At 37.5% G+C, this 18,581-nt stretch overlaps 2 protein-coding genes across 3 annotated transcripts in view; both read right to left on the reverse strand.

The window, feature by feature from the left end:
• The window catches only part of LOC149039648 (uncharacterized), a 118,839-nt gene that overhangs the window by 57,717 nt on the left and 42,541 nt on the right, over nucleotides 1-18,581 (reverse strand). The gene's annotated exons all lie outside the window — the stretch shown is intronic.
• Nucleotides 1,383-18,030, reverse strand: LOC149039653 (uncharacterized). 2 transcript variants are annotated; one of them, XM_089183552.1, is made up of 7 exons: nucleotides 17,883-17,994; nucleotides 17,468-17,545; nucleotides 14,964-15,011; nucleotides 8,680-8,790; nucleotides 4,319-8,105; nucleotides 3,178-4,129; nucleotides 1,383-2,443 (listed from the first exon to the last, which is right to left on the reverse strand). In XM_089183552.1, the coding sequence occupies exons 5-7, from the start codon at nucleotides 8,055-8,057 to the stop codon at nucleotides 2,425-2,427; spliced, it is 4,710 nt and encodes a 1,569-aa protein (XP_089039678.1). In that variant the 5' UTR covers nucleotides 8,058-8,105; nucleotides 8,680-8,790; nucleotides 14,964-15,011; nucleotides 17,468-17,545; nucleotides 17,883-17,994; the 3' UTR covers nucleotides 1,383-2,424. The 2 variants fall into 2 exon arrangements, with proteins under 2 accessions (XP_089039678.1, XP_089039679.1); XM_089183553.1 differs by lacking the exon at nucleotides 14,964-15,011 and having other exon boundaries at nucleotides 17,883-18,030.

An 18,581-nucleotide genomic window follows, 5' to 3' on the forward strand; every position in this document is an offset into this window, starting at 1 on the left:
GCAAACATTTAACCTCGTTTCACATGATGTAGCAACAGCACAGCCTTAAAAATTTTAGCTTAAGTAAAAATTGGCAACACTGAAAGAGCCGCGCCCTCCTTTTTACGTATTTGTTAATATTCCTCTTCAGTGTTGGAGATGGGAATGATGGAGGGAAAATACTTCCGACTTTGTGGAACATATTCCTGGGATAAAGAGGCTTCCATGTAGCTTTAAATTAGATTGTTTGGATCACTAAATATGTTGGTCCATGACAGGGGATATGCGAACCTATGTAATGCATTTTATAAACGTTGAAAACCAAATTGTTATGTGTTGAGCAGGCAGCTTCAACTACAAGATTAAATATCTTTAACCCCGAAGACCGATTGGCATCTAATTTCTCCTTAACCCTTTACCCCCTAACATCAGTCTGCATATTCTTCATACTGTTCTCAAAACATTTCCTGAAGCGCTGTCAAGGAGTATTTGTTAAAAAGTCAACAGCTTCATCAGTTGGTGATCATTTCCTGGATTCTCGTAACCTTAATGTTTGATTCAAGGGTGATATTGTAAGGAGAAATTAGAAGCTGGTCACTCTTTGGGGGTAAAAAGGTTAAAAGAATCACCTCTTATCCAAGAGAAAAGGAGATGATCATTAACTAAAGAAGCTCTTGATTGTTAAACAAATTCTCCTTGTCAGCACCTTAGGTAATGAGTGGTGAACATTATGGAGAATACAGATCAGGATCTTACTTGGTGTAGAATACACTGATGACGTAGAACAGTAGAGAAAAATAAGGAAAAAAAAATTCTAAAACAACGAGGAGACAAGTAAAAGCAATAGGTTGATAATGCCATGTTCTACTGTGACGTATCCTGTTTCTTCTATACCATGAAGGAGCAGAATTTCACGAGGTGACTCAAATTAGGAACAGGTGAGGATTTTTCCACTCTTAATTTATAAGGTTTCCTCAGATAAAAGCGGTTTGACTAGTTTATTTCACTAAATATGCTTTGCATATGTTCGTTTGCTTTTCAATTTTTTTCCTCATCTCTAATTGTAAGGAAATTAGAAAGGGAGAATTCATGATCCAGACGGTGTCTAAAAGAGTTCCTCTTTTGGTTAAAACTCAAAAATAGAGCAGCCTTGTAAACAATTTTTCTGAAGTCTCACCCCTCCCCTCCCCCTCCCCCCCCCCCAAGTCAGGCTGTTTGGGCCCAGCGTACCCGTTTGGGTGGAGTAGAAAACGGCCAGCACGTTTCAGCCTCTCATCACCCTGGTGTGGTTGACTATGCAACAATGCTCTGACTCACACGGGCACCTTGCCAAATGACTACTAACAGCCACCTACTGGAGGTTAGGGCTATGCCCACAGAATTTCACATCAACTGGACATTGATCATGAATCCTTCTCAGCTTTAATTTTATTTTAAAACTACTTCACTTTGTGTGACTACAGCCCCCCTTCCCGATCAAAAATTTCAAAAACATACGTAAACTAATTTGTATGCAAAAATCAGCGTATTGAATATCCTTTTTTCTAGAAAATAATGTAAGAGAAACGATTTCTGCACGGTTATTCTGGTTCCATCTTCAACCAGGCCGCTACAGGCTATTTACACATAAAATGGATATAAATTTACCTGGTTTCTTATTTACACACAGGTGAAAGTGCCTCTTTCACAAGAAAAATACTAGAGAATCACCAGTGGTACCACAAGCTCTTTCTCTCTTCTTCTCTAACAGTCTAAAGCTGTACAAGTAATTTTGCAGAAAATGAAGTTCACGCCTTTCTGAGAACTGTACAATCTGTCAATACCTTTTCCGTTTTCCTCGAGAAATTAATCTCACGATTTAAACGAGTTTCAAATCAACTCTAAATGAAATGCTTATAATACTCCGCATCCATAAACCAAATTGTTAACTTGTAGCTGGGTGATGAAACACCACAGGAGCAATAAGATAGATCGTTAACCCTTTAACTCCCAGATCAAATTTGTAATTCTCCTTACAGCCAAACATAAAATTTTTAAAAAGTTAGTTAAGGGAATTTAGTATTGGATCAACAAATTATCCCCAAATTGAGATTTTTCGTTATTCTCATAACTTATCTGGTTGATATTATATTGATTTTGTAAGGAGAAATTCTATCTTAGTCACTCATGGGAGTTACAGGGTTAAATGTTTGTCTTAAGTTTACGCTGGGAACAGTTAAAAATGTTTATGAAGTCTCTACAAGAAAAATATAATTTAAAACCTTGAACAGCTTTGTCACTGAAATCATTCTTGTACTCGCTCCCATCTCGATCAGCGATCTCTCCTGTTCAGATGTCGGGACTAGATGATCGTAATCACTCGAATGCAAAGACGTCAGCGGAATACAGCCTTTCTGACAATGTCTTTCCCATTCAGCAGCGAAACTGTAAATCTCTGTAGATGTCTTACTTTGGGAGGTTCAACCTAAGGTAAAAATTCAATAATAGAAGTTAAGTCAAAGGCAACATCTCAAGTAATAGAGTATTTTTTAGTAAATTAACTAGTGATCAGTAGTTATTTTTCACAAATCATTCTGTACAGTTGTAACCGGACAGTTGTCTGTAATCGGACACCTGAGATCGGATAGTTGAAGCGTCCAATTATACAGAGTCCTTTCCGCCAAATCCACCAATCACAGAATTGATCACAACAACCATAGCAACAACCACTAACACTAAAAAAAAACTGTGGAATTTCCAAAATTGAGAAAATTTTCACTTTAGAAATTGTCTCTACCGGAGATATTTGTCCTCAATGTGTTTGTTGTCTTCGGAAATTGTAACGGTTATGATAAATTGATATAGGACTTTGTGTCGTCCAATTGTGTCTATAATCACACTCGTGATTGACAAATCGGACTCCTGCTTTGCGGTCGTCCGATTTTGCTGATCTCTCGTATGATTACAGACCGAAGTGGACTCCACTCTGTTCTATTACCATTATTTATCATTAGTATCATCATAGTTATAATTATCATCATAACTTTTCTTACTACCACTGTTATCGTTATTATTACATGTACAATCATCATTATTGTTATCATTATCACATTATTATTAAGTATCATTATTATTCTTACTACTATTAATACTATTAACATTATATTATTATCCACATTATTCTTTTTCTGTCTTCAAATAAACTTTGTTTCAACTGACCTTTCGATGTTTGTCTTTTCTTTGTCGCCTGGCAGCTTCGCTTGAATGATTTCAAAAGGGTCCTTGGAGTCTCTAAAGCTAATTGCGACCAAGCGCTTACGAGGACAAACTGCAAGACTTCGAAATTTTCGTTGCTCTATAATTTCACTGAGGAGATCACCAGATTTAACGTTGTATAATCGAAGAATCAAAGCGCTTCGATAACTCAAGCCCACAATGCAGTCCTCGTTACTGATAAACTTAATATTATTTACAGCCATGTTCTCCAACTGACGAATCACTTTTCCCGAAACTGCGTCGAGGACGAAACAGCCAAATACACCAGACGTGACGACGTTTTCTTCAGTAGGAGAAAAAATAGCACTTGGAAGTGCTACATTGAACATAATAGAAGTTTTCCATAGCACTCGGTTTTCACGCCACAGCTGCAGTGACTGTAAATCAGTGGTGGTTAGCACTTCCTTTTTATTATTACATGCCACAAAAGAACCATCAAAATTTGCAATCTTTAACACAATTTGTTCACTCGTTGTATCTAGAATGGTGACTTCCCATCTGTAATCAAAGTTATTCCTCGTTTTCAAGACGACTCGTTCCTCTGATAAGGGTACAACATCATCGACAGGAAACTCAGTCCACCTTTTCATGCAAACAGATAACTCAGGGTTCCACAACTCAAGCGAGCCACTAACTGTTCGAAATAGGACACCTCTTTTGACGGGCACAACACTTAAAGACTGTTCAAAACTCATATATTCCTCTTTTCTGATCATTTTACTTAAAACATCGCCAGCCACAAGATTTATTCGCTGGATCCTTGTACAGTCCACGGTATAAAGAGAATCACCATCAACAGAGAAATGAACGTCAAAACTTGTTTGAAAGCGATCATATCCAACAAAACCGTTTTCCTCCATGTCCTCAAGTAGAGGTTCCTGTTGTTCCTGATCATCTAGGAAGGAGAGAACAGAATAAAGATCTAGGCAATTAAGTATTATCAACTGCCTTGATAACGTAAATTGGCCACCATAAAGAGTTTAATAGCGATGGCCAGTTTACGTTATCAACTCAATTGGTAATACTAAATTACCCTGTTATACTCTCCCTCCGACACAGCACCACAGTTTCTTTGGAAACTTACCCCCTTTAGAATAAGGATCAGCTCCATTCCCTAATAAGCTGCATAGATCAGTTTCCAATCGTTCTGACAGTTCATCAAGTTTGAGCCTGTTTTCTGGTGGGTCATTAAATTCCGTTCGTTCACCCACAAAGTCATCAAGTTCATCTCTCTTTTCCGTAGAGTTGTTACGTTCCATTGTCTGTTCAACTACGCCACCGAGTTCAGTTCTCTGTTCTGATGGATCAGCAACTTCAGCTCTCTGTCCTGACAGAACATCGATTTCAGCTTTCTGTTCCAGCATATGGTTGATTTCTGGCAGGTTATGTTCCGTTAGATCGTTATTTTCGGTTCTCTCTGTCGTAATGTCACCGGGTTCTATGCTTAGTCCCGCTTCATCGCTACTCTCACCTCTCCACTCCCTTACGTCATTAAGGCGACACATTTCAATCAGCTTACTGTCAGGGGAAACTCTTAGTAACATCTGCTTTTCTAGTACAAGTGCAAAATCCACAGGTGAGAATATTTCTCCAGATGGATACCAAAAGGGATCTCCTGATAAGAAACCACTCCCATTGCAAGTTTCAAATTCCGAGGCGTACTGGTAGGAACTCGTCCCAAGAGTGCAATCCCAACTATATATTGACTTAGTGTTCCTGTCAATATCTAAACAAAAAAGCTTGGGCTTCGAAAACAAAACATCTTCATCCTTATCCAAAAGTAAACAGAAAACAAACCGGCAGTCAGGAGTTAACTTAACATATCGTGACGACACTGAAGGACATATTAGAGTCTCAACTCCATCATTCATGTCAATGAGGTATGCGCACTTGTCAGAATCGACGATCACCATCCGTCTTCCACTAGCAGACCAAGCAAAAGATAAAATTTTGCATTTGTGTGTAAAACGACTAATTTCACTTCCATCTTTTAGACTCCACTGGATGACGCAATTCTTCCCGTCCAGACAGTCAGTCAGCATCGTGCTTTTGTCACCAGATATTGAACAAACTTTGAACCAGCACTCGCTCGAACGGAAAAGAGGTTTCACGTCTCCGACCAAGGTATAACCCTGACACAGAGTCCCTGGTAAGATCAGGTCTAAGGTTGGATGGAAAACTACTGACCGGGAAAATTGTAAAGAAAGTGTCGTTGGGCACCACTCAAAATGAGTGTCTGATACCAGCGCAGAGCGTGTCCACCTTAGCTGGCCAGTACGGAGCGACCACAGACGAATTGTGCCATTCCGACACTCGCATACCAGGTAGTCCTGATTTGGTGAGACATCCAAGCAGATCACCGCATGTGAGGCAAAAAACCGCAGTAGAACATCTGTTCTTTCCTCATTCTTTCGCAAATATTCCATATATGGTAAGTCCGCATACTTGGTGTTTAGCAATCTTAATGCCTCCGCAGACAGTTCACGTCCTCCTTCATTCAACAAGATTTGAAAGATGGCATGAGGAAGTTTTGAAAGAGTACTTAAATGCTTCCGCAACAGCAACAATAACGTCTCCAGGGCTTCTCTGCAATTCTTTGACAAACCATTTGTATTTTCTTTCTCTTGTACGCAAAGAACATCTTCAGTGGCTGCTGTACTCTTCACAGTTAGCTTTGCATAGACCAATTCTAGGTCCAAAACATAATTCTTTACAATGTCGTCCAGGCTACATGGACGAGCATTCTCTTCTACCTCAAGTATATGCTGAACACCATGCTGCAAGGCATACCTCGACGTCTGTTTCAGTGTTGAACTCTGGATCCCTTTAAGTTTCAATTCATCTAGTTCATCTCTGCAAAGCTTTGCAATGACGCGATGACATTCTTTTCCGCTAACAATAAACTTCTTTTGCCTCGAAGTAGACTCCTCAACCAACCAGTCCTTGACTGACTTGTGAAAGAAGTTAATGCACTCGCCCTCAATGGGTAGAAGAGCCGAGATACAATCAACTGCGTCTCGTACTTTTTGCTCATCAGCCGATGACCATTCTTTTGAAAGGAACAACTTGTAGACAAACTCGACAGGTAATGGTTCTCTTGCTGCCACGATGGCACTTAAAAAATCGAAGAATTGCTCTTCGGTGATACCTAGTTCTTTCTGCATTTCATTTTTCAGGCGTTTGAAGTAGTCTTGATAAACGGACGAAATACCTGATGGCAAGTCGCTGTTGATCACTTCAGCAGCACTCATACGCACACCATTCTTCTTAATGAACTCTGTCAGGTAATAGGTATATAACATGACTCCTTCTGACTTTTCAACAAGCTTCTCTAAGATGGTATCTTGGCAATCAGATTGCAGAACATGTTCCAGTTGCTCTTGAAAGCAAAGCCTAACGTCCATCAAGTTTTCTTGATCGTTTGGGTTTAGCTGTATGGGATTTAAGTCCTGAATCTTCTCTAAGATGTTCATTTCAGGTCGCGTTGTTACCACAAATCGTATCCAACACGGAAGCGTCTTGAAGTAATCGGCGATCACATTCAAAAGCTCATTACGCCCATGGTATTCACTTTCGTCTAAGCCATCTATTACCATGAGATGGATAGAGCCTTGGTCTTCCAAATCGGAGAGAGGTTCTTCAAACAAAAATTCAAACAGCTCTTCCACTTCCATGTCTCCAATTTTAACGCCCAGGTTTCTCGACAACTTCTTCACTAAAGCTTTCCTGTACTCTAGCAGCGATTCTGAAAGCTGACAGGCTAACGACTGCAGCATCACTTTGGGATTTCTTCGGCGTGCCTTGTTATGCCGACAGAAGTGGCTCCCTGACAATCTTCCAGCCTCTAACATCTTTTGGCATAAGACAGCTGAGATTACAGACTTTCCCATCCCCGCATTCCCACTAATAACAATCACTCTATTTGGAGAACTTTTATCGTCTAACCACCTCTCAACTGCTGCAAAGACCGATAAACGAGTTCTTTCAACATATCTGCTTGCATGGCGTCTAATTTCACCTAAATTGTCAACGTTTGCTAGTTTCGCAAGGACTTCGTCATCCCTGATGCTCTCCTTCTCTTTATTCAAATTTTGAATGGTGTCTTGCTGTTGGCTCTGCACAGATTCTTGCAACTTCTTCTGTAACTGATGAACTTCCTCCAGCTTTGCTTTATTTTCTTCAACAGTTTGCAACACTTTGGTGTCAATATCCCGTATGTCCTTCAGCTGTGATTTTATATCTGCATCAGAATCAGCCCACATGCGCAACGCATCAAGGTACTCCTGCTCTCCACAATGCTCAACCTTCAATCTGTCAATTTCTGCCTGCTGCAAGCCAAGAGCAACAAGAACAACGCTGATTTCCTGCCACAGAATTGAGAAAGTTGGATCAGCAATACCAGTTGTGGTAACATGCCCATACAATTCATTGCGGTAAAACTTTATGCGAGCAATATTTGCTTCAAGGGAGTTGTCACTTGGAGGTGGTTTGTTGTGCCACCCAGAGTGGGGTGGGTAGAGACCACAAATGTTGGTTAAGAGGAGGAATAAAAGAGTGATATCGAATGTTTGGGAGTCTGGAGGAGCACCGCTTGGAGGAAACAATAGATCCCATTCAGGTTTGTGTAGGATCCTTCTTCTAAACAGATTTTGGAGAGTTAAATAGTTTGTATTCAGCACGGCTGAAAGACTTGCTGGGGGATGATATCCATTGAAAATGCTCCTGAGAACTGTTGTTCCACCATCGATGAGAAGTCGGCTGAGCTTGGCTCCGTTTGTCTTCTCTACAGAACTGGCAAGAGGTGAAGGAGTAGCTGATGCCATATGATCCAAAATACAAAGATGGAGTCATCAAGTGTACCTGCACGTTTTCTGAAAGAAACATTACAATTGGGTAATTGCTTCTCTTAGACATGTACTGGAAAGAGGAGTAAGAACCTTTGATGGACACCTCCACTCTACTAAATCAGTTTGACTCCTTCAACACTATTTAATCCTTTACACCCAAGTGTCATAACGCATATTCTCCATACTTTCTCTACACATTTCCTAAGGTGCTGACGAGGAGATTTTGTTTAATGATCAAAAGCTTTTCTTTAATTAATAATCACTACCTTCATTCTCATGACCCTAACACGTGATTCAGGGTTGATATTGTAGGGAGAAATTAGATGCTGGTCACTCTTAGGGTTCAAAGGGTTAAAGAAACCTGTCATCTTTAGAGTATCAGGGATTGTTTTTGTGCTCTGAAGGAATAATATACCTATATAATCGTGTCTCTATAGAAGTTTGTTGACTAAAATATTATAAACTTATCATCAAATCTGCACTGTATTAAGACAAGGGAGACATTTTATTATGATAATTACAAATTAAAATATTCCAGGTATCTTCAGTTCATACTCATAGGATAATAATAATTATTATTTGACAGCCTTATGGTTACCTGAGCTCCCCCACACACCATTTGCAATCCTCACAGTGGTATTCCAAAAGCCAGCTGATTGGTCAGACAAGGAGCCAGCTGAAGGAATAAAGTCTTTGGGATCAGAGATTCCTGAAAAAAATCAAATCACATAACAATTTATAAGAAAGTTATTAATAGCATTTCACAGCTGAACCACTCAAAATGTTAACTGAAGGCTTTGTAATGACACCAGATTCACTGCTCAATAGAACACAGGAATGAAAATGATACAAAATTTAATTCAAAATTTAATGCAGTTAAATACTGACAACAATTTTTAAATTTTGCTTGTCAGAGTTTTCACTTTAGGGAAATAATTTAACATATATGACAAATATATGGATCATAATTTGCCACAAGATTTTTATCCAAGACCTAAACAACATTGTGTTTAATTGTAATATACAATAAATTCATATCATTTTAATACTGAGTTCCCTTAGCATTAGTTTACACCAGCAATAGAAGCATTACAAGCCAATTCTAGAGCAGGGTCTTAAGTTAAAAGAAGAAAGAAGTTTTTAGAAAGTATGTCATAATACCCCATCAAAACTACTGCCGCTAGAAGGGCATGGAAGCCTAAATCTCTCTTGTTATCTACTAACAGGAAACTCCAAAGAGCTAATGTTGGGTCAGAAGAGGTACCCCACTACTTTTGACTGCTCATAAGCCACAATGACATTTTCCTTATAAAATAACCACATTACATGTAACAGGATCACACACAAAGAGAGTGAACATTTTCTTACTGTTGGTTATGTATACATTCTGTATTGTGACCCTGACAGCATAACCCAAGCAAGAGCAACATATCTTATGAAATGAAACCCATGAAAATTTCTTATGCAATACTTTCAAAGAAAAAATTACTATTTTTTACTTTTTTCTGGCATATTTAATATGCAAACATTGCATTGCAATGTATTGCGCTCATCACAATTAATTCAGACCTGGCCAATTTCTTATTTTCAGAAGTTTTAACCCTTTACACCCTAACATCAGTATGTAGATTCTCCTTACAGTTATCTAAATATTTCCTAAGGGGCTGACAAGAAGAATTTGCTTAACAATCAAGAGCTTCTACAGTTGGTGGTTACCTCTTTTATCCTCATAACCTTAATTTTTAATTCACAGGTGATATTGTGGAGGGAAATTTGATGCTGATCACAACTGGGAGTTAAAAAGTTAAATGTATACCGCTTGTTCTTAGTTTTTTACTTTCATAGTTCTGTGACACTTTTTTGAGGTTGTGGAATGCTTGTAACATGAGCCTCTTGGCAATGATAAGTTGGTTAATTAAAGCCCTCTCAGGTTGGCATTACTATAGATATTCAGCTGTAAGAAGTTTCCAGTTATATTAAGAACCCATAACTTGAAAAATTGACAGTGTCTACAAGTTGGTTAAAAGACCCATAAATAGTCTTAGTGATTCACATATGCACAGTAACATGGAAAATTCTGTCAACAGACTTAGAGTAAAGCAAAAAATCAATTTAAATCATAAACAAACACTGTGACAAAGCTGCACCAAAATACTTTACTACAAGATGCACCTGGGGTCTAATTCAAACTATTTGGACACTGGCTTAAATAAAATAAAGGGCATGACATACATGACTGTACATGGGCAACTAGTTACACCAACAGGGTGAATGTATGAAACACAGGATGAAACACTACAGTTCACAAACCTAACCCTGGGTTAAGATTTACTTGAGTCACATTTTAGCACATGGTTTTGAAGCTAAACTGCCATTGAAATAAAACTGATATCTGTGGCATGAAAATGCTTCCAGGATTCAATTTTTAAATGATTGTCCATATCATAAAATTAAAAGTGTTTTGCCTTACCACCAAACCAATATCCTAAATATTATCTTAAAATAGAAATCATTTTTGGAATGACATGATGTAAATTACTGGAAATATACAAATGCACAAGGTGTATTTATGTTTAAGTTGCTGCAGCTTATCTTGCACATAAGTATAGACATGGAATTTGAACAAACCAATCTTCAAAAGTTTAAATGCCAAGGGTATTGCCTGGGAGGGGAATGTTGAAGCTCTGAATTGATTACTGCATAAGGGAAAACTAAACTTAATACATTACTGCTCAGAGAAATCTATCTACTTCCCATCGCTTATTCCTTACTAAGAGTAAGTCTGTGAAATCTTCCCCACTGAAATCATAAAAATTTTCAAGATCTACCAAACCCTTACCTAAGTACAGGGAGATTGAGTCTTATGCTCTATGCTCTTTAGCAGTTCTACTTTTAATTAATTCCTTGTAACAGAAGAAATCAATTAAAACTCACAGAAAGTTAAGTGCAAAAAAAAAACACTACTGTAAACTTCTAATTTTGTATTTAAAATTTTCTAATTGAAAGTTATGAGCTGGTTTGCGTTTTTTCTAGTCATATTCTTCTTCTAGGGAAAATGGCCATTTCATCTGAAAATCTAAAGCTAAGGATGAAATGAAATAACAAAACATAAAACATGATCACAGGAATATAAACCAAATCATTTGGCTGATATCAATAGATGTGCCTGGGGAAAAACCTTTTCTTACAGTTGGTTCTGTACACATTCAGCATTGTGATCTTGACAGCATAACCAGAGCAAGAGCAACATATCATATTAAATGAAACCCATGAAAATTTCTTACATAATACTTTTAAAGAAAAAGATTTTTTTAAATCTTTTTTTTGGCATATTTAATTAGCAAACAGTATATTGCAAATCGTATTGTGCTCATCACAATTGCTTTACGCAAGGCTAATTGATTATGGTAAAAATATTTTTTTTGTCCTCAGAACTTAAAACCCTTTACACCCTAACATCAGTATGTATATTCTCCTTACAGTTATCTAAACATTTCCTAAGATGCTGAAAAGGAGATTTTGCTTAACAATCAAGAGCTTCTACAGTTGGTGATTACCTCATTTATCCTCATAACCTTAATTTTTGATTCACAGGTGATATTGTGGGGGGAAATTTGATGCTGATCACAAATGAGGGTTAAAAAGTTAAATGTGTACCACCTGTTCTTAATTTTTTACCTGCATAGTTCTGTGACTCTTTTTTTGAGGTTGTGGAACACTTGAAACATGAGCCTTTGGGTAGTAATAAGTTGGTTAATTAAAGCCCTCTCAGGTGGGCATTATTGTAGTCATTCAGCTGTTAGAAGTTTCCAGTTATAAGAACCCACAACTTGAGAAATTGACTGTGTCAACGTTTCAGTTAAAAGACTCATCATAAGTCTTGGTGATTAAGAGAGAAAATTCTCTTAACTGACTTAGAGTAAAGCAAAAAATCAATTTATATGATGAATAAACACTGTGACAAGGCTGCACCAAAATACCTTGCTATAAGATGCACTCCGAGTTTTGCACCTATTTTTCAGAGAAAGGAAAATTTTCTCATAGAAACAGTGCACCTCATAACCAAATAACCATTGTGTGATAATCTGTATATTGATCCTTACAAATGAGTTACACTGTGGATGGCCATTTTGGCAGTAATAAAGTTGTTAATAAAAGCCCTCTCAGGTGGGCATTATTGTAGTTATTCAGCTGTAAGAAGTTTCCAGTTGTAAGAAAAACCCAAACTGCTTGAGAAATTGACAATGTCAACATAACATTTAAAAGACCCATGATCCATCAGTCTTAGTGATTCACATATGCACAATAAGACAGAAAATTCTGTCAACTTACATAGAGTAAAGCCAAAAATCAATTTAAATGATAAACAAACACTGTGACAAGGCTGCCTCAAAATACTTTTCTATAAGATGCACTCTGAGTTTAGCATCTATTTTCCACGGGAAAGGAAAATTCTCTCCCAAAAACAGTGCACCTTATAACCAAATAATTAACTGATGTATGATAATTTGTAAATTGATCCTCACCGATGAGTTACACTGTAGATGGTTAATTTGAAGTGAACACTTAAGTTTTTTACACTCTTAGTATAAACCAATTCCCAGAGCAGAATAATGAACAATCCTCATTCCATTAAAAAATTGAAATTTATCATCTTTCTTATTCACACATGATGCTTTCCAAATTGCTGATCCTTGCAGAATGCAAGAGCAACATATTGTACTAAATGAAACCCATGAAAATTTCTCATGCGATACTGACTTTTATGGAAAAAAAATTTTTTTTTTCATCTTTCTTGGCATATTTAATTAGCAAACATTTATATTGCAAATTCTATTGTGCTCATCACAATTACCTTAAACAAGGCTAATTGATTATGGTAAAAATATCTTTTTTCTTCTCAGAACTTTTAACCCTTAACACCCTAACATCAGTATGTATGTTCTCCTTACAATTATCTGAACATTTCCTATGATGCTGAAAGGAGAATTTGCTTAACAATCAAGAGCTTCTACAGTTGGTGATTATCTCTTTTATCCTCATAACCTTAATGTTTAATTCACAATTGGAGGTTAAAAAGTTAAATGTGTACCACTTGTTCTTATTTTTTTTTACCTGCATAGTTCTGTGACACTTTTTTGGGCAGTAATACATTGGTTAATTGAAGCCCTCTCAGGTGGGCAATATTGTATTTATCCAGCTGTAATAAGTTTCCAGTTGCAACAATAACCCGAAACTTGAGAAATTGACAATGTCAAAATGTCAGTTAAAAGACCCATCATCAGTCTTAGTGGTTCACACATGCACAGTGAGAGAGAAAATTCTGTCAACGGACTTAGAGTAAAGCTAAAAATCAATTTAAATGATGAACAAACACTGTGAAAAGGATGCACCAAAACACTTTGACATAAGATGCACTTCCAGTTTTAGATCTTTTTTCCATGGGAAAGGAAAATTTTCAGTGCACCTAACAAACAAATAACCATCATAAAATAATCTGTATATTGATCCTTACAAATGAGTAGCACTTTAGATTGTCATTTTGAAGTGTACATTAAATTCTTTTTTAAAAACACTTTAAGTATAAAACAAATCCCACAGCAAAGCAATGAATAATCTTCATTCCACGACAAAATCAAAATTTATCATCTTTTTTACTCTCCCATGATGCTTTGCAAATAGCTGATCCTTACAGAATACAGTGGGCATGTCACATATGAACTTAATTCTGGCCTACTTTGATTTACTGCCAGAAAGAAATGCCAATTTTTTTAAAATGAGAATAATGAACCTTTAGATCAAGTGTAATAAATCATTTAAAAGGTATTTTTGGATTATGCTATAAATGACACCAACAGGTGTGGAGGTGGTAACTGAAAAGACAGAGAAGTGTCGAGACTGAAAAATGGAAAACAAAATTTTTCTTTTTCCAGGTACATATAAGGTATACCACTAAACTACAGCTTACATTGCAGCTCTCAGAGCATCCATTGTTATAAGATATCAACTCAACCAAAACAGTACAGAGAAAAAAGTTCTAAAAGTTGCAGGAGTGGTATATCAAGTATTGGAGGGGGCCTTGATTTTATATCTTTAATGTACAGATCCTTCTAGGACCTTTTAGTTGTGAAAATTTCAGAAAAATTATGAAATATTGAGCATGTAATGGTATCTTTTGCCATATGGCACTCTCAAGCATGTAAGAGTTAAAATGTTCTCTCAAGCCAGAAGGTAAGGCATTGAACCATGAAATGCCAAGACCTAGGGTCTAACTCAAACTATTTGGACACTGGCTTCAATAAAATGCAGGGTATGACATATATTTGCATCTAGTTACACCAGTGGGGTGAATGTAGGAGACAAGATGAAACACTACAGTTCTCAAACCTAACCCTGGGTTAAGATTAACTTGGGTCAAATTTTGGCACACAGTTGTGAAGCTAAAATGCTATTGAACCAGATATCTGTGGCATGAAAATGCTTCAAGGATTCAAGTTTTTCATGACTGTCCATATCATAGAATCAAAACTGTTTTGCCTCACCACCAAACTAATCATAGAAATTATTTTTGGAATCACGCAATGTAAATTATTGGAAATATAGATGCATGTGTATTTATGTTTAAGTTGCTGTTTGTCCTACACATAAGTAGACAAGGAACTTGAACAAACCAATCTTAAAAAGTTTAAATGCCAGGGGTATTGCCTGGGAGAGGAATGTTGAAACTCTGAATTGATTATGCTGCATAAGAGAAAACTAAACCTAATACATTACTGCTCAGAGAAATCTGTCCAATTTGCTAACTTCCATTATACTAAGGTATGTCTGTGAAATATTCACCACTGAAATTATAAATATTTTCAAGATCTACCAAACCCTCACCTGAGGACAGGATTATTGAGTCCTATGCACTAAGCAATGATTTGTCACCTGAATTAAAATCAATTATGTCATCATTAATATTTGTGACCTCTCACGCGAAAACGTTCCTTACGGTTTGCCGTTTTGAAACGGTAGCCGTTCGTAAGCCGTTCATCAGCCGTTCGAACGGGATGGGATGCCGTTCGAACGGCTTGAGCCATCCGTTCAAAAACAATTAGGAGCCGTTCGAACGGCTGGAGCTGTCCGTTCAAAAAAAATTGGGAGCCGTTCGAACGGCTGGAGCTATCCGTTCAAAAAAAATTGGGAGCCGTTCGAACGGCTGGAGCTATCCGTTCCAAAAAAATTGGGAGCCGTTCGAACGGCTTGAGCTATCCGTTCAAAAAAAATTGGGAGCCGTTCGAACGGCTGGAGCTATACGTTTCAAAAAAGTTGTGAGCCGTTCGAACTGGATGTTCGTGGCGAACGGCTGGCGATATGTTTTGATATGTTTTGTTTGCGTCAAACGGCAGAGAGTTTCGAATCGAGCGAACTTTTTCACACTGTAATTGAGCCGTCATAAGCAGCGCATTGATTCTTATAATTTCACTTACCGGTAACTTCAAATGCGATATAATTATTATAGTCCAAGACTATGTTTTGTTCATGCCTCGCACGTCTGCCTCGCATGCCTCGCTGATTCGCTTTTATTGTACACACTCACATCAACGCAGCGGACAAAAATAATGGCACCCGCTTCTTTGTTAACTTAAAAGAATTGCTTGCACTCAAGGTAGCGAAAATTACTCGGCACATCGTAAAAATTGTCACCATAAATTGTGCCTGTTAGTTCCGAAGATACATGGTGGGTAAAGCGTCGCCTGTGTTCGGAAACGAGATGTTTACAAAGTCAATTAATGGCGTTACATTACGAATTCTGGAAATGGTTGCATGACAATTATTTTAAAAGAGAACGCAGACTATTACCGGCTTTTGTTTCTCCCCCACGAAAACGAATTTGCTTTACTCTCAAAAGACTTATTATTTTCAAAACAGGATTAGATTTATTCTAAGTTTTCTATCAGTTTTCAGATCTAAGCGGCGCGTGTCGCGTTTATCTTAATTACTGTCATTTCGTTCGAATGTTTTTGATCGGCCGTTCAACCGTTTACTTTGACCTTATCCGTTGAAAACTTCAGCCGTTCAGCCGGTCGAAATTTTCCTTCAGCCGTTCAGCCGTTCGACTTCAACCGTTCGAAATTTTCCTTTAGCCGTTCAGCCGTTCGACTTCAACCGTTCGAAATTTTCCTTTAGCCGTTCAGCCGTTCGACTTCAACCGTTCGAAATTTTCCTTTAGCCGTTCAGCCGTTCGACTTCAACCGTTCGAAATTTTTCTGAAGCCGTTCAGCCGTTCACGGCATCCGTTTTAAACGGTTTCTCTATCCGTTTGTCATCCGTTCACATACCGTGCGTTCGACCGTTCGAACGGATACCGTAAGGAACGTTTTCGCGTGAGAGGTCACATTTAAATCAAAAATAGGAGAATTTTTTAAATGATTTTTCATCATCACGCATACATATTTAGTTTCTTTAATAATTATCTTCAATTATGATTGAGATTTTAGTTTTACTTAAGTTTTATTCACTTCAGTATTGTTTTGTATAATTTACTAGGACACTCATTGATATCAGCAATTGCTGATGGGTTTACCCTGGCTAAAGATGTAATTATCATTATATCAGCGGTGTTACACATCTTAATGCTATGAATCCTAATGGCACAGTAGGGTGCTAAGCGTAGCCTAGAGGCCATGTCATAAATTAACCTAATTTCCTAGTCAATATCTATCCACATATATACTTATATAATTATATATTATTATTATTATTTTTATCATCATTATTATTATTACTTAAAACACGAAGGAATGTAACCCAAATCACACACACTATACTTTATTTCATGCAAATCATTTTGCCATCTCCACCCGCAAATAGCAAAAGCTAGACGAGGCAGGGGGAGAGGAAAGGTTACAGCAGTCATAACAGATAATATAATAATTGTAAAGTAACTAAATAAACTATCTGGATAAATAAGAACTACTGAAAAAAAAAAAAGCTTAAGTTACAAAATATATAGTCTTACAGAATGATATTACAATCAAATTTACTACTAACAGAACTATCAATTATATACATTGCGTCGAGGATGCAGAATTTGCCATTTTTTGTAGGAGAATGGGCACTTCAACATAATCGTCCTCTGCTTCCATTATCGAGAGCAAAAAGTCATGAAAATTTTTCTTAAAAGCTCCTTTGGAGAGTTGACGAAATTCGTTAGGAATCAATCAATCAATCACCAATCACTTGGTTGATATCAATAGGAAAGCTTCCTAGGGAAAATTACTTTTGGAAGCGGCATGAAAGACTGAGGTAGCTTTCATCCACATTTCAACCGACACGGTAACAGTCAATTGGGTGTATTATTTACAATCGTACTCACTTGAATCATCAAAAACGATGCTTACCTTTAGTAGATGATTTAAAATGGTTGTGTAGCCAAACTGATGATCCTGATTTCTCTGATATTACCCTCTGCGCAAAGCCTAGAAGAAATCATTACGAAACACTTATGTTTTTGACTCTTAAGCACAAAAACGTCACCGAAAAACTGGGGCTGTCCTGGTGTACCGGTACACGGGGGAATTCCTATTGTTTTCATATCCATACATGGAGTTGTGACGCAGTTCGTTAATGTTTCGTTCTTTTGTGTAGCAGTACACGAGGACACAACCGAAAAACTGATGTAAATCACGAACCACGAGCGTAGAAATCGAACGCGGAAACGAGCCTGATTCAAGTAAAAACCAGCCAAAATAACTTACATAAGGCTTATATATTTCTGAAAATAGATAGACCAACCATAATTATATGCTGACTAACCTCGCTGGTAACAAAAAAAGTTCAGTTTTACCAAGAGAAACAATAGCAAACCAAGAGAACGCCTCGTTGTAGGAAATATGCCTACCGAAGCAATCTGCTACTACACTCGTGTCGAGTACGGAGAATCAAGAGACTGGAACTAGCGCGGGATCTGACGGGCGAATACGGAGAGAATTAACACAAAACAACATGTCGTCATGACAAAAGTACACTAGCGACTAAATACAGAAATGGCTCCGATCTGTGATTGGATGATAAAAATATTAAAAGTTAATAAGTTATACCTTAACTCCTTGCTCGTGAGTATTGAGCAATTGGTATATAATTTTTCCTTAATCCTTTACCCCCTAATATCAGTCTGCATATTCTTCATACTGTTCTCTATACATTTCCTGAAGCGCTGACGAGGAGAATTTGTTTAAAAATCACGAGCTTTATAAGTTGGTGATCATTTCCTTGATTCTCGTAACCTTAATGTTTGATTCAGTGGTGATATTGTAAGGAGAAATTAGAAGCTGGTCACTCGTAGGGTTAAAGGGTTAAAGATCACCCCTGAATCAAGAATAGACGAAATGATTGTTTAACAAATTCTCCGTGTCCGTACCTAAGAAAATTAATAGTGAACATTATGGAGAATATACATTCTGATGTAAGGGTGTCCTCCTGTCGGTGCCCCGAGTCATGGACTGTGTAGTGACG

The sequence above is a fragment of the Pocillopora damicornis genome, chromosome 9 (genome assembly GCF_964200805.1).
Source record: "Pocillopora damicornis chromosome 9, jaPocDami1.2, whole genome shotgun sequence".
Classification (NCBI taxonomy): Eukaryota; Metazoa; Cnidaria; class Anthozoa; order Scleractinia; family Pocilloporidae; genus Pocillopora; species Pocillopora damicornis.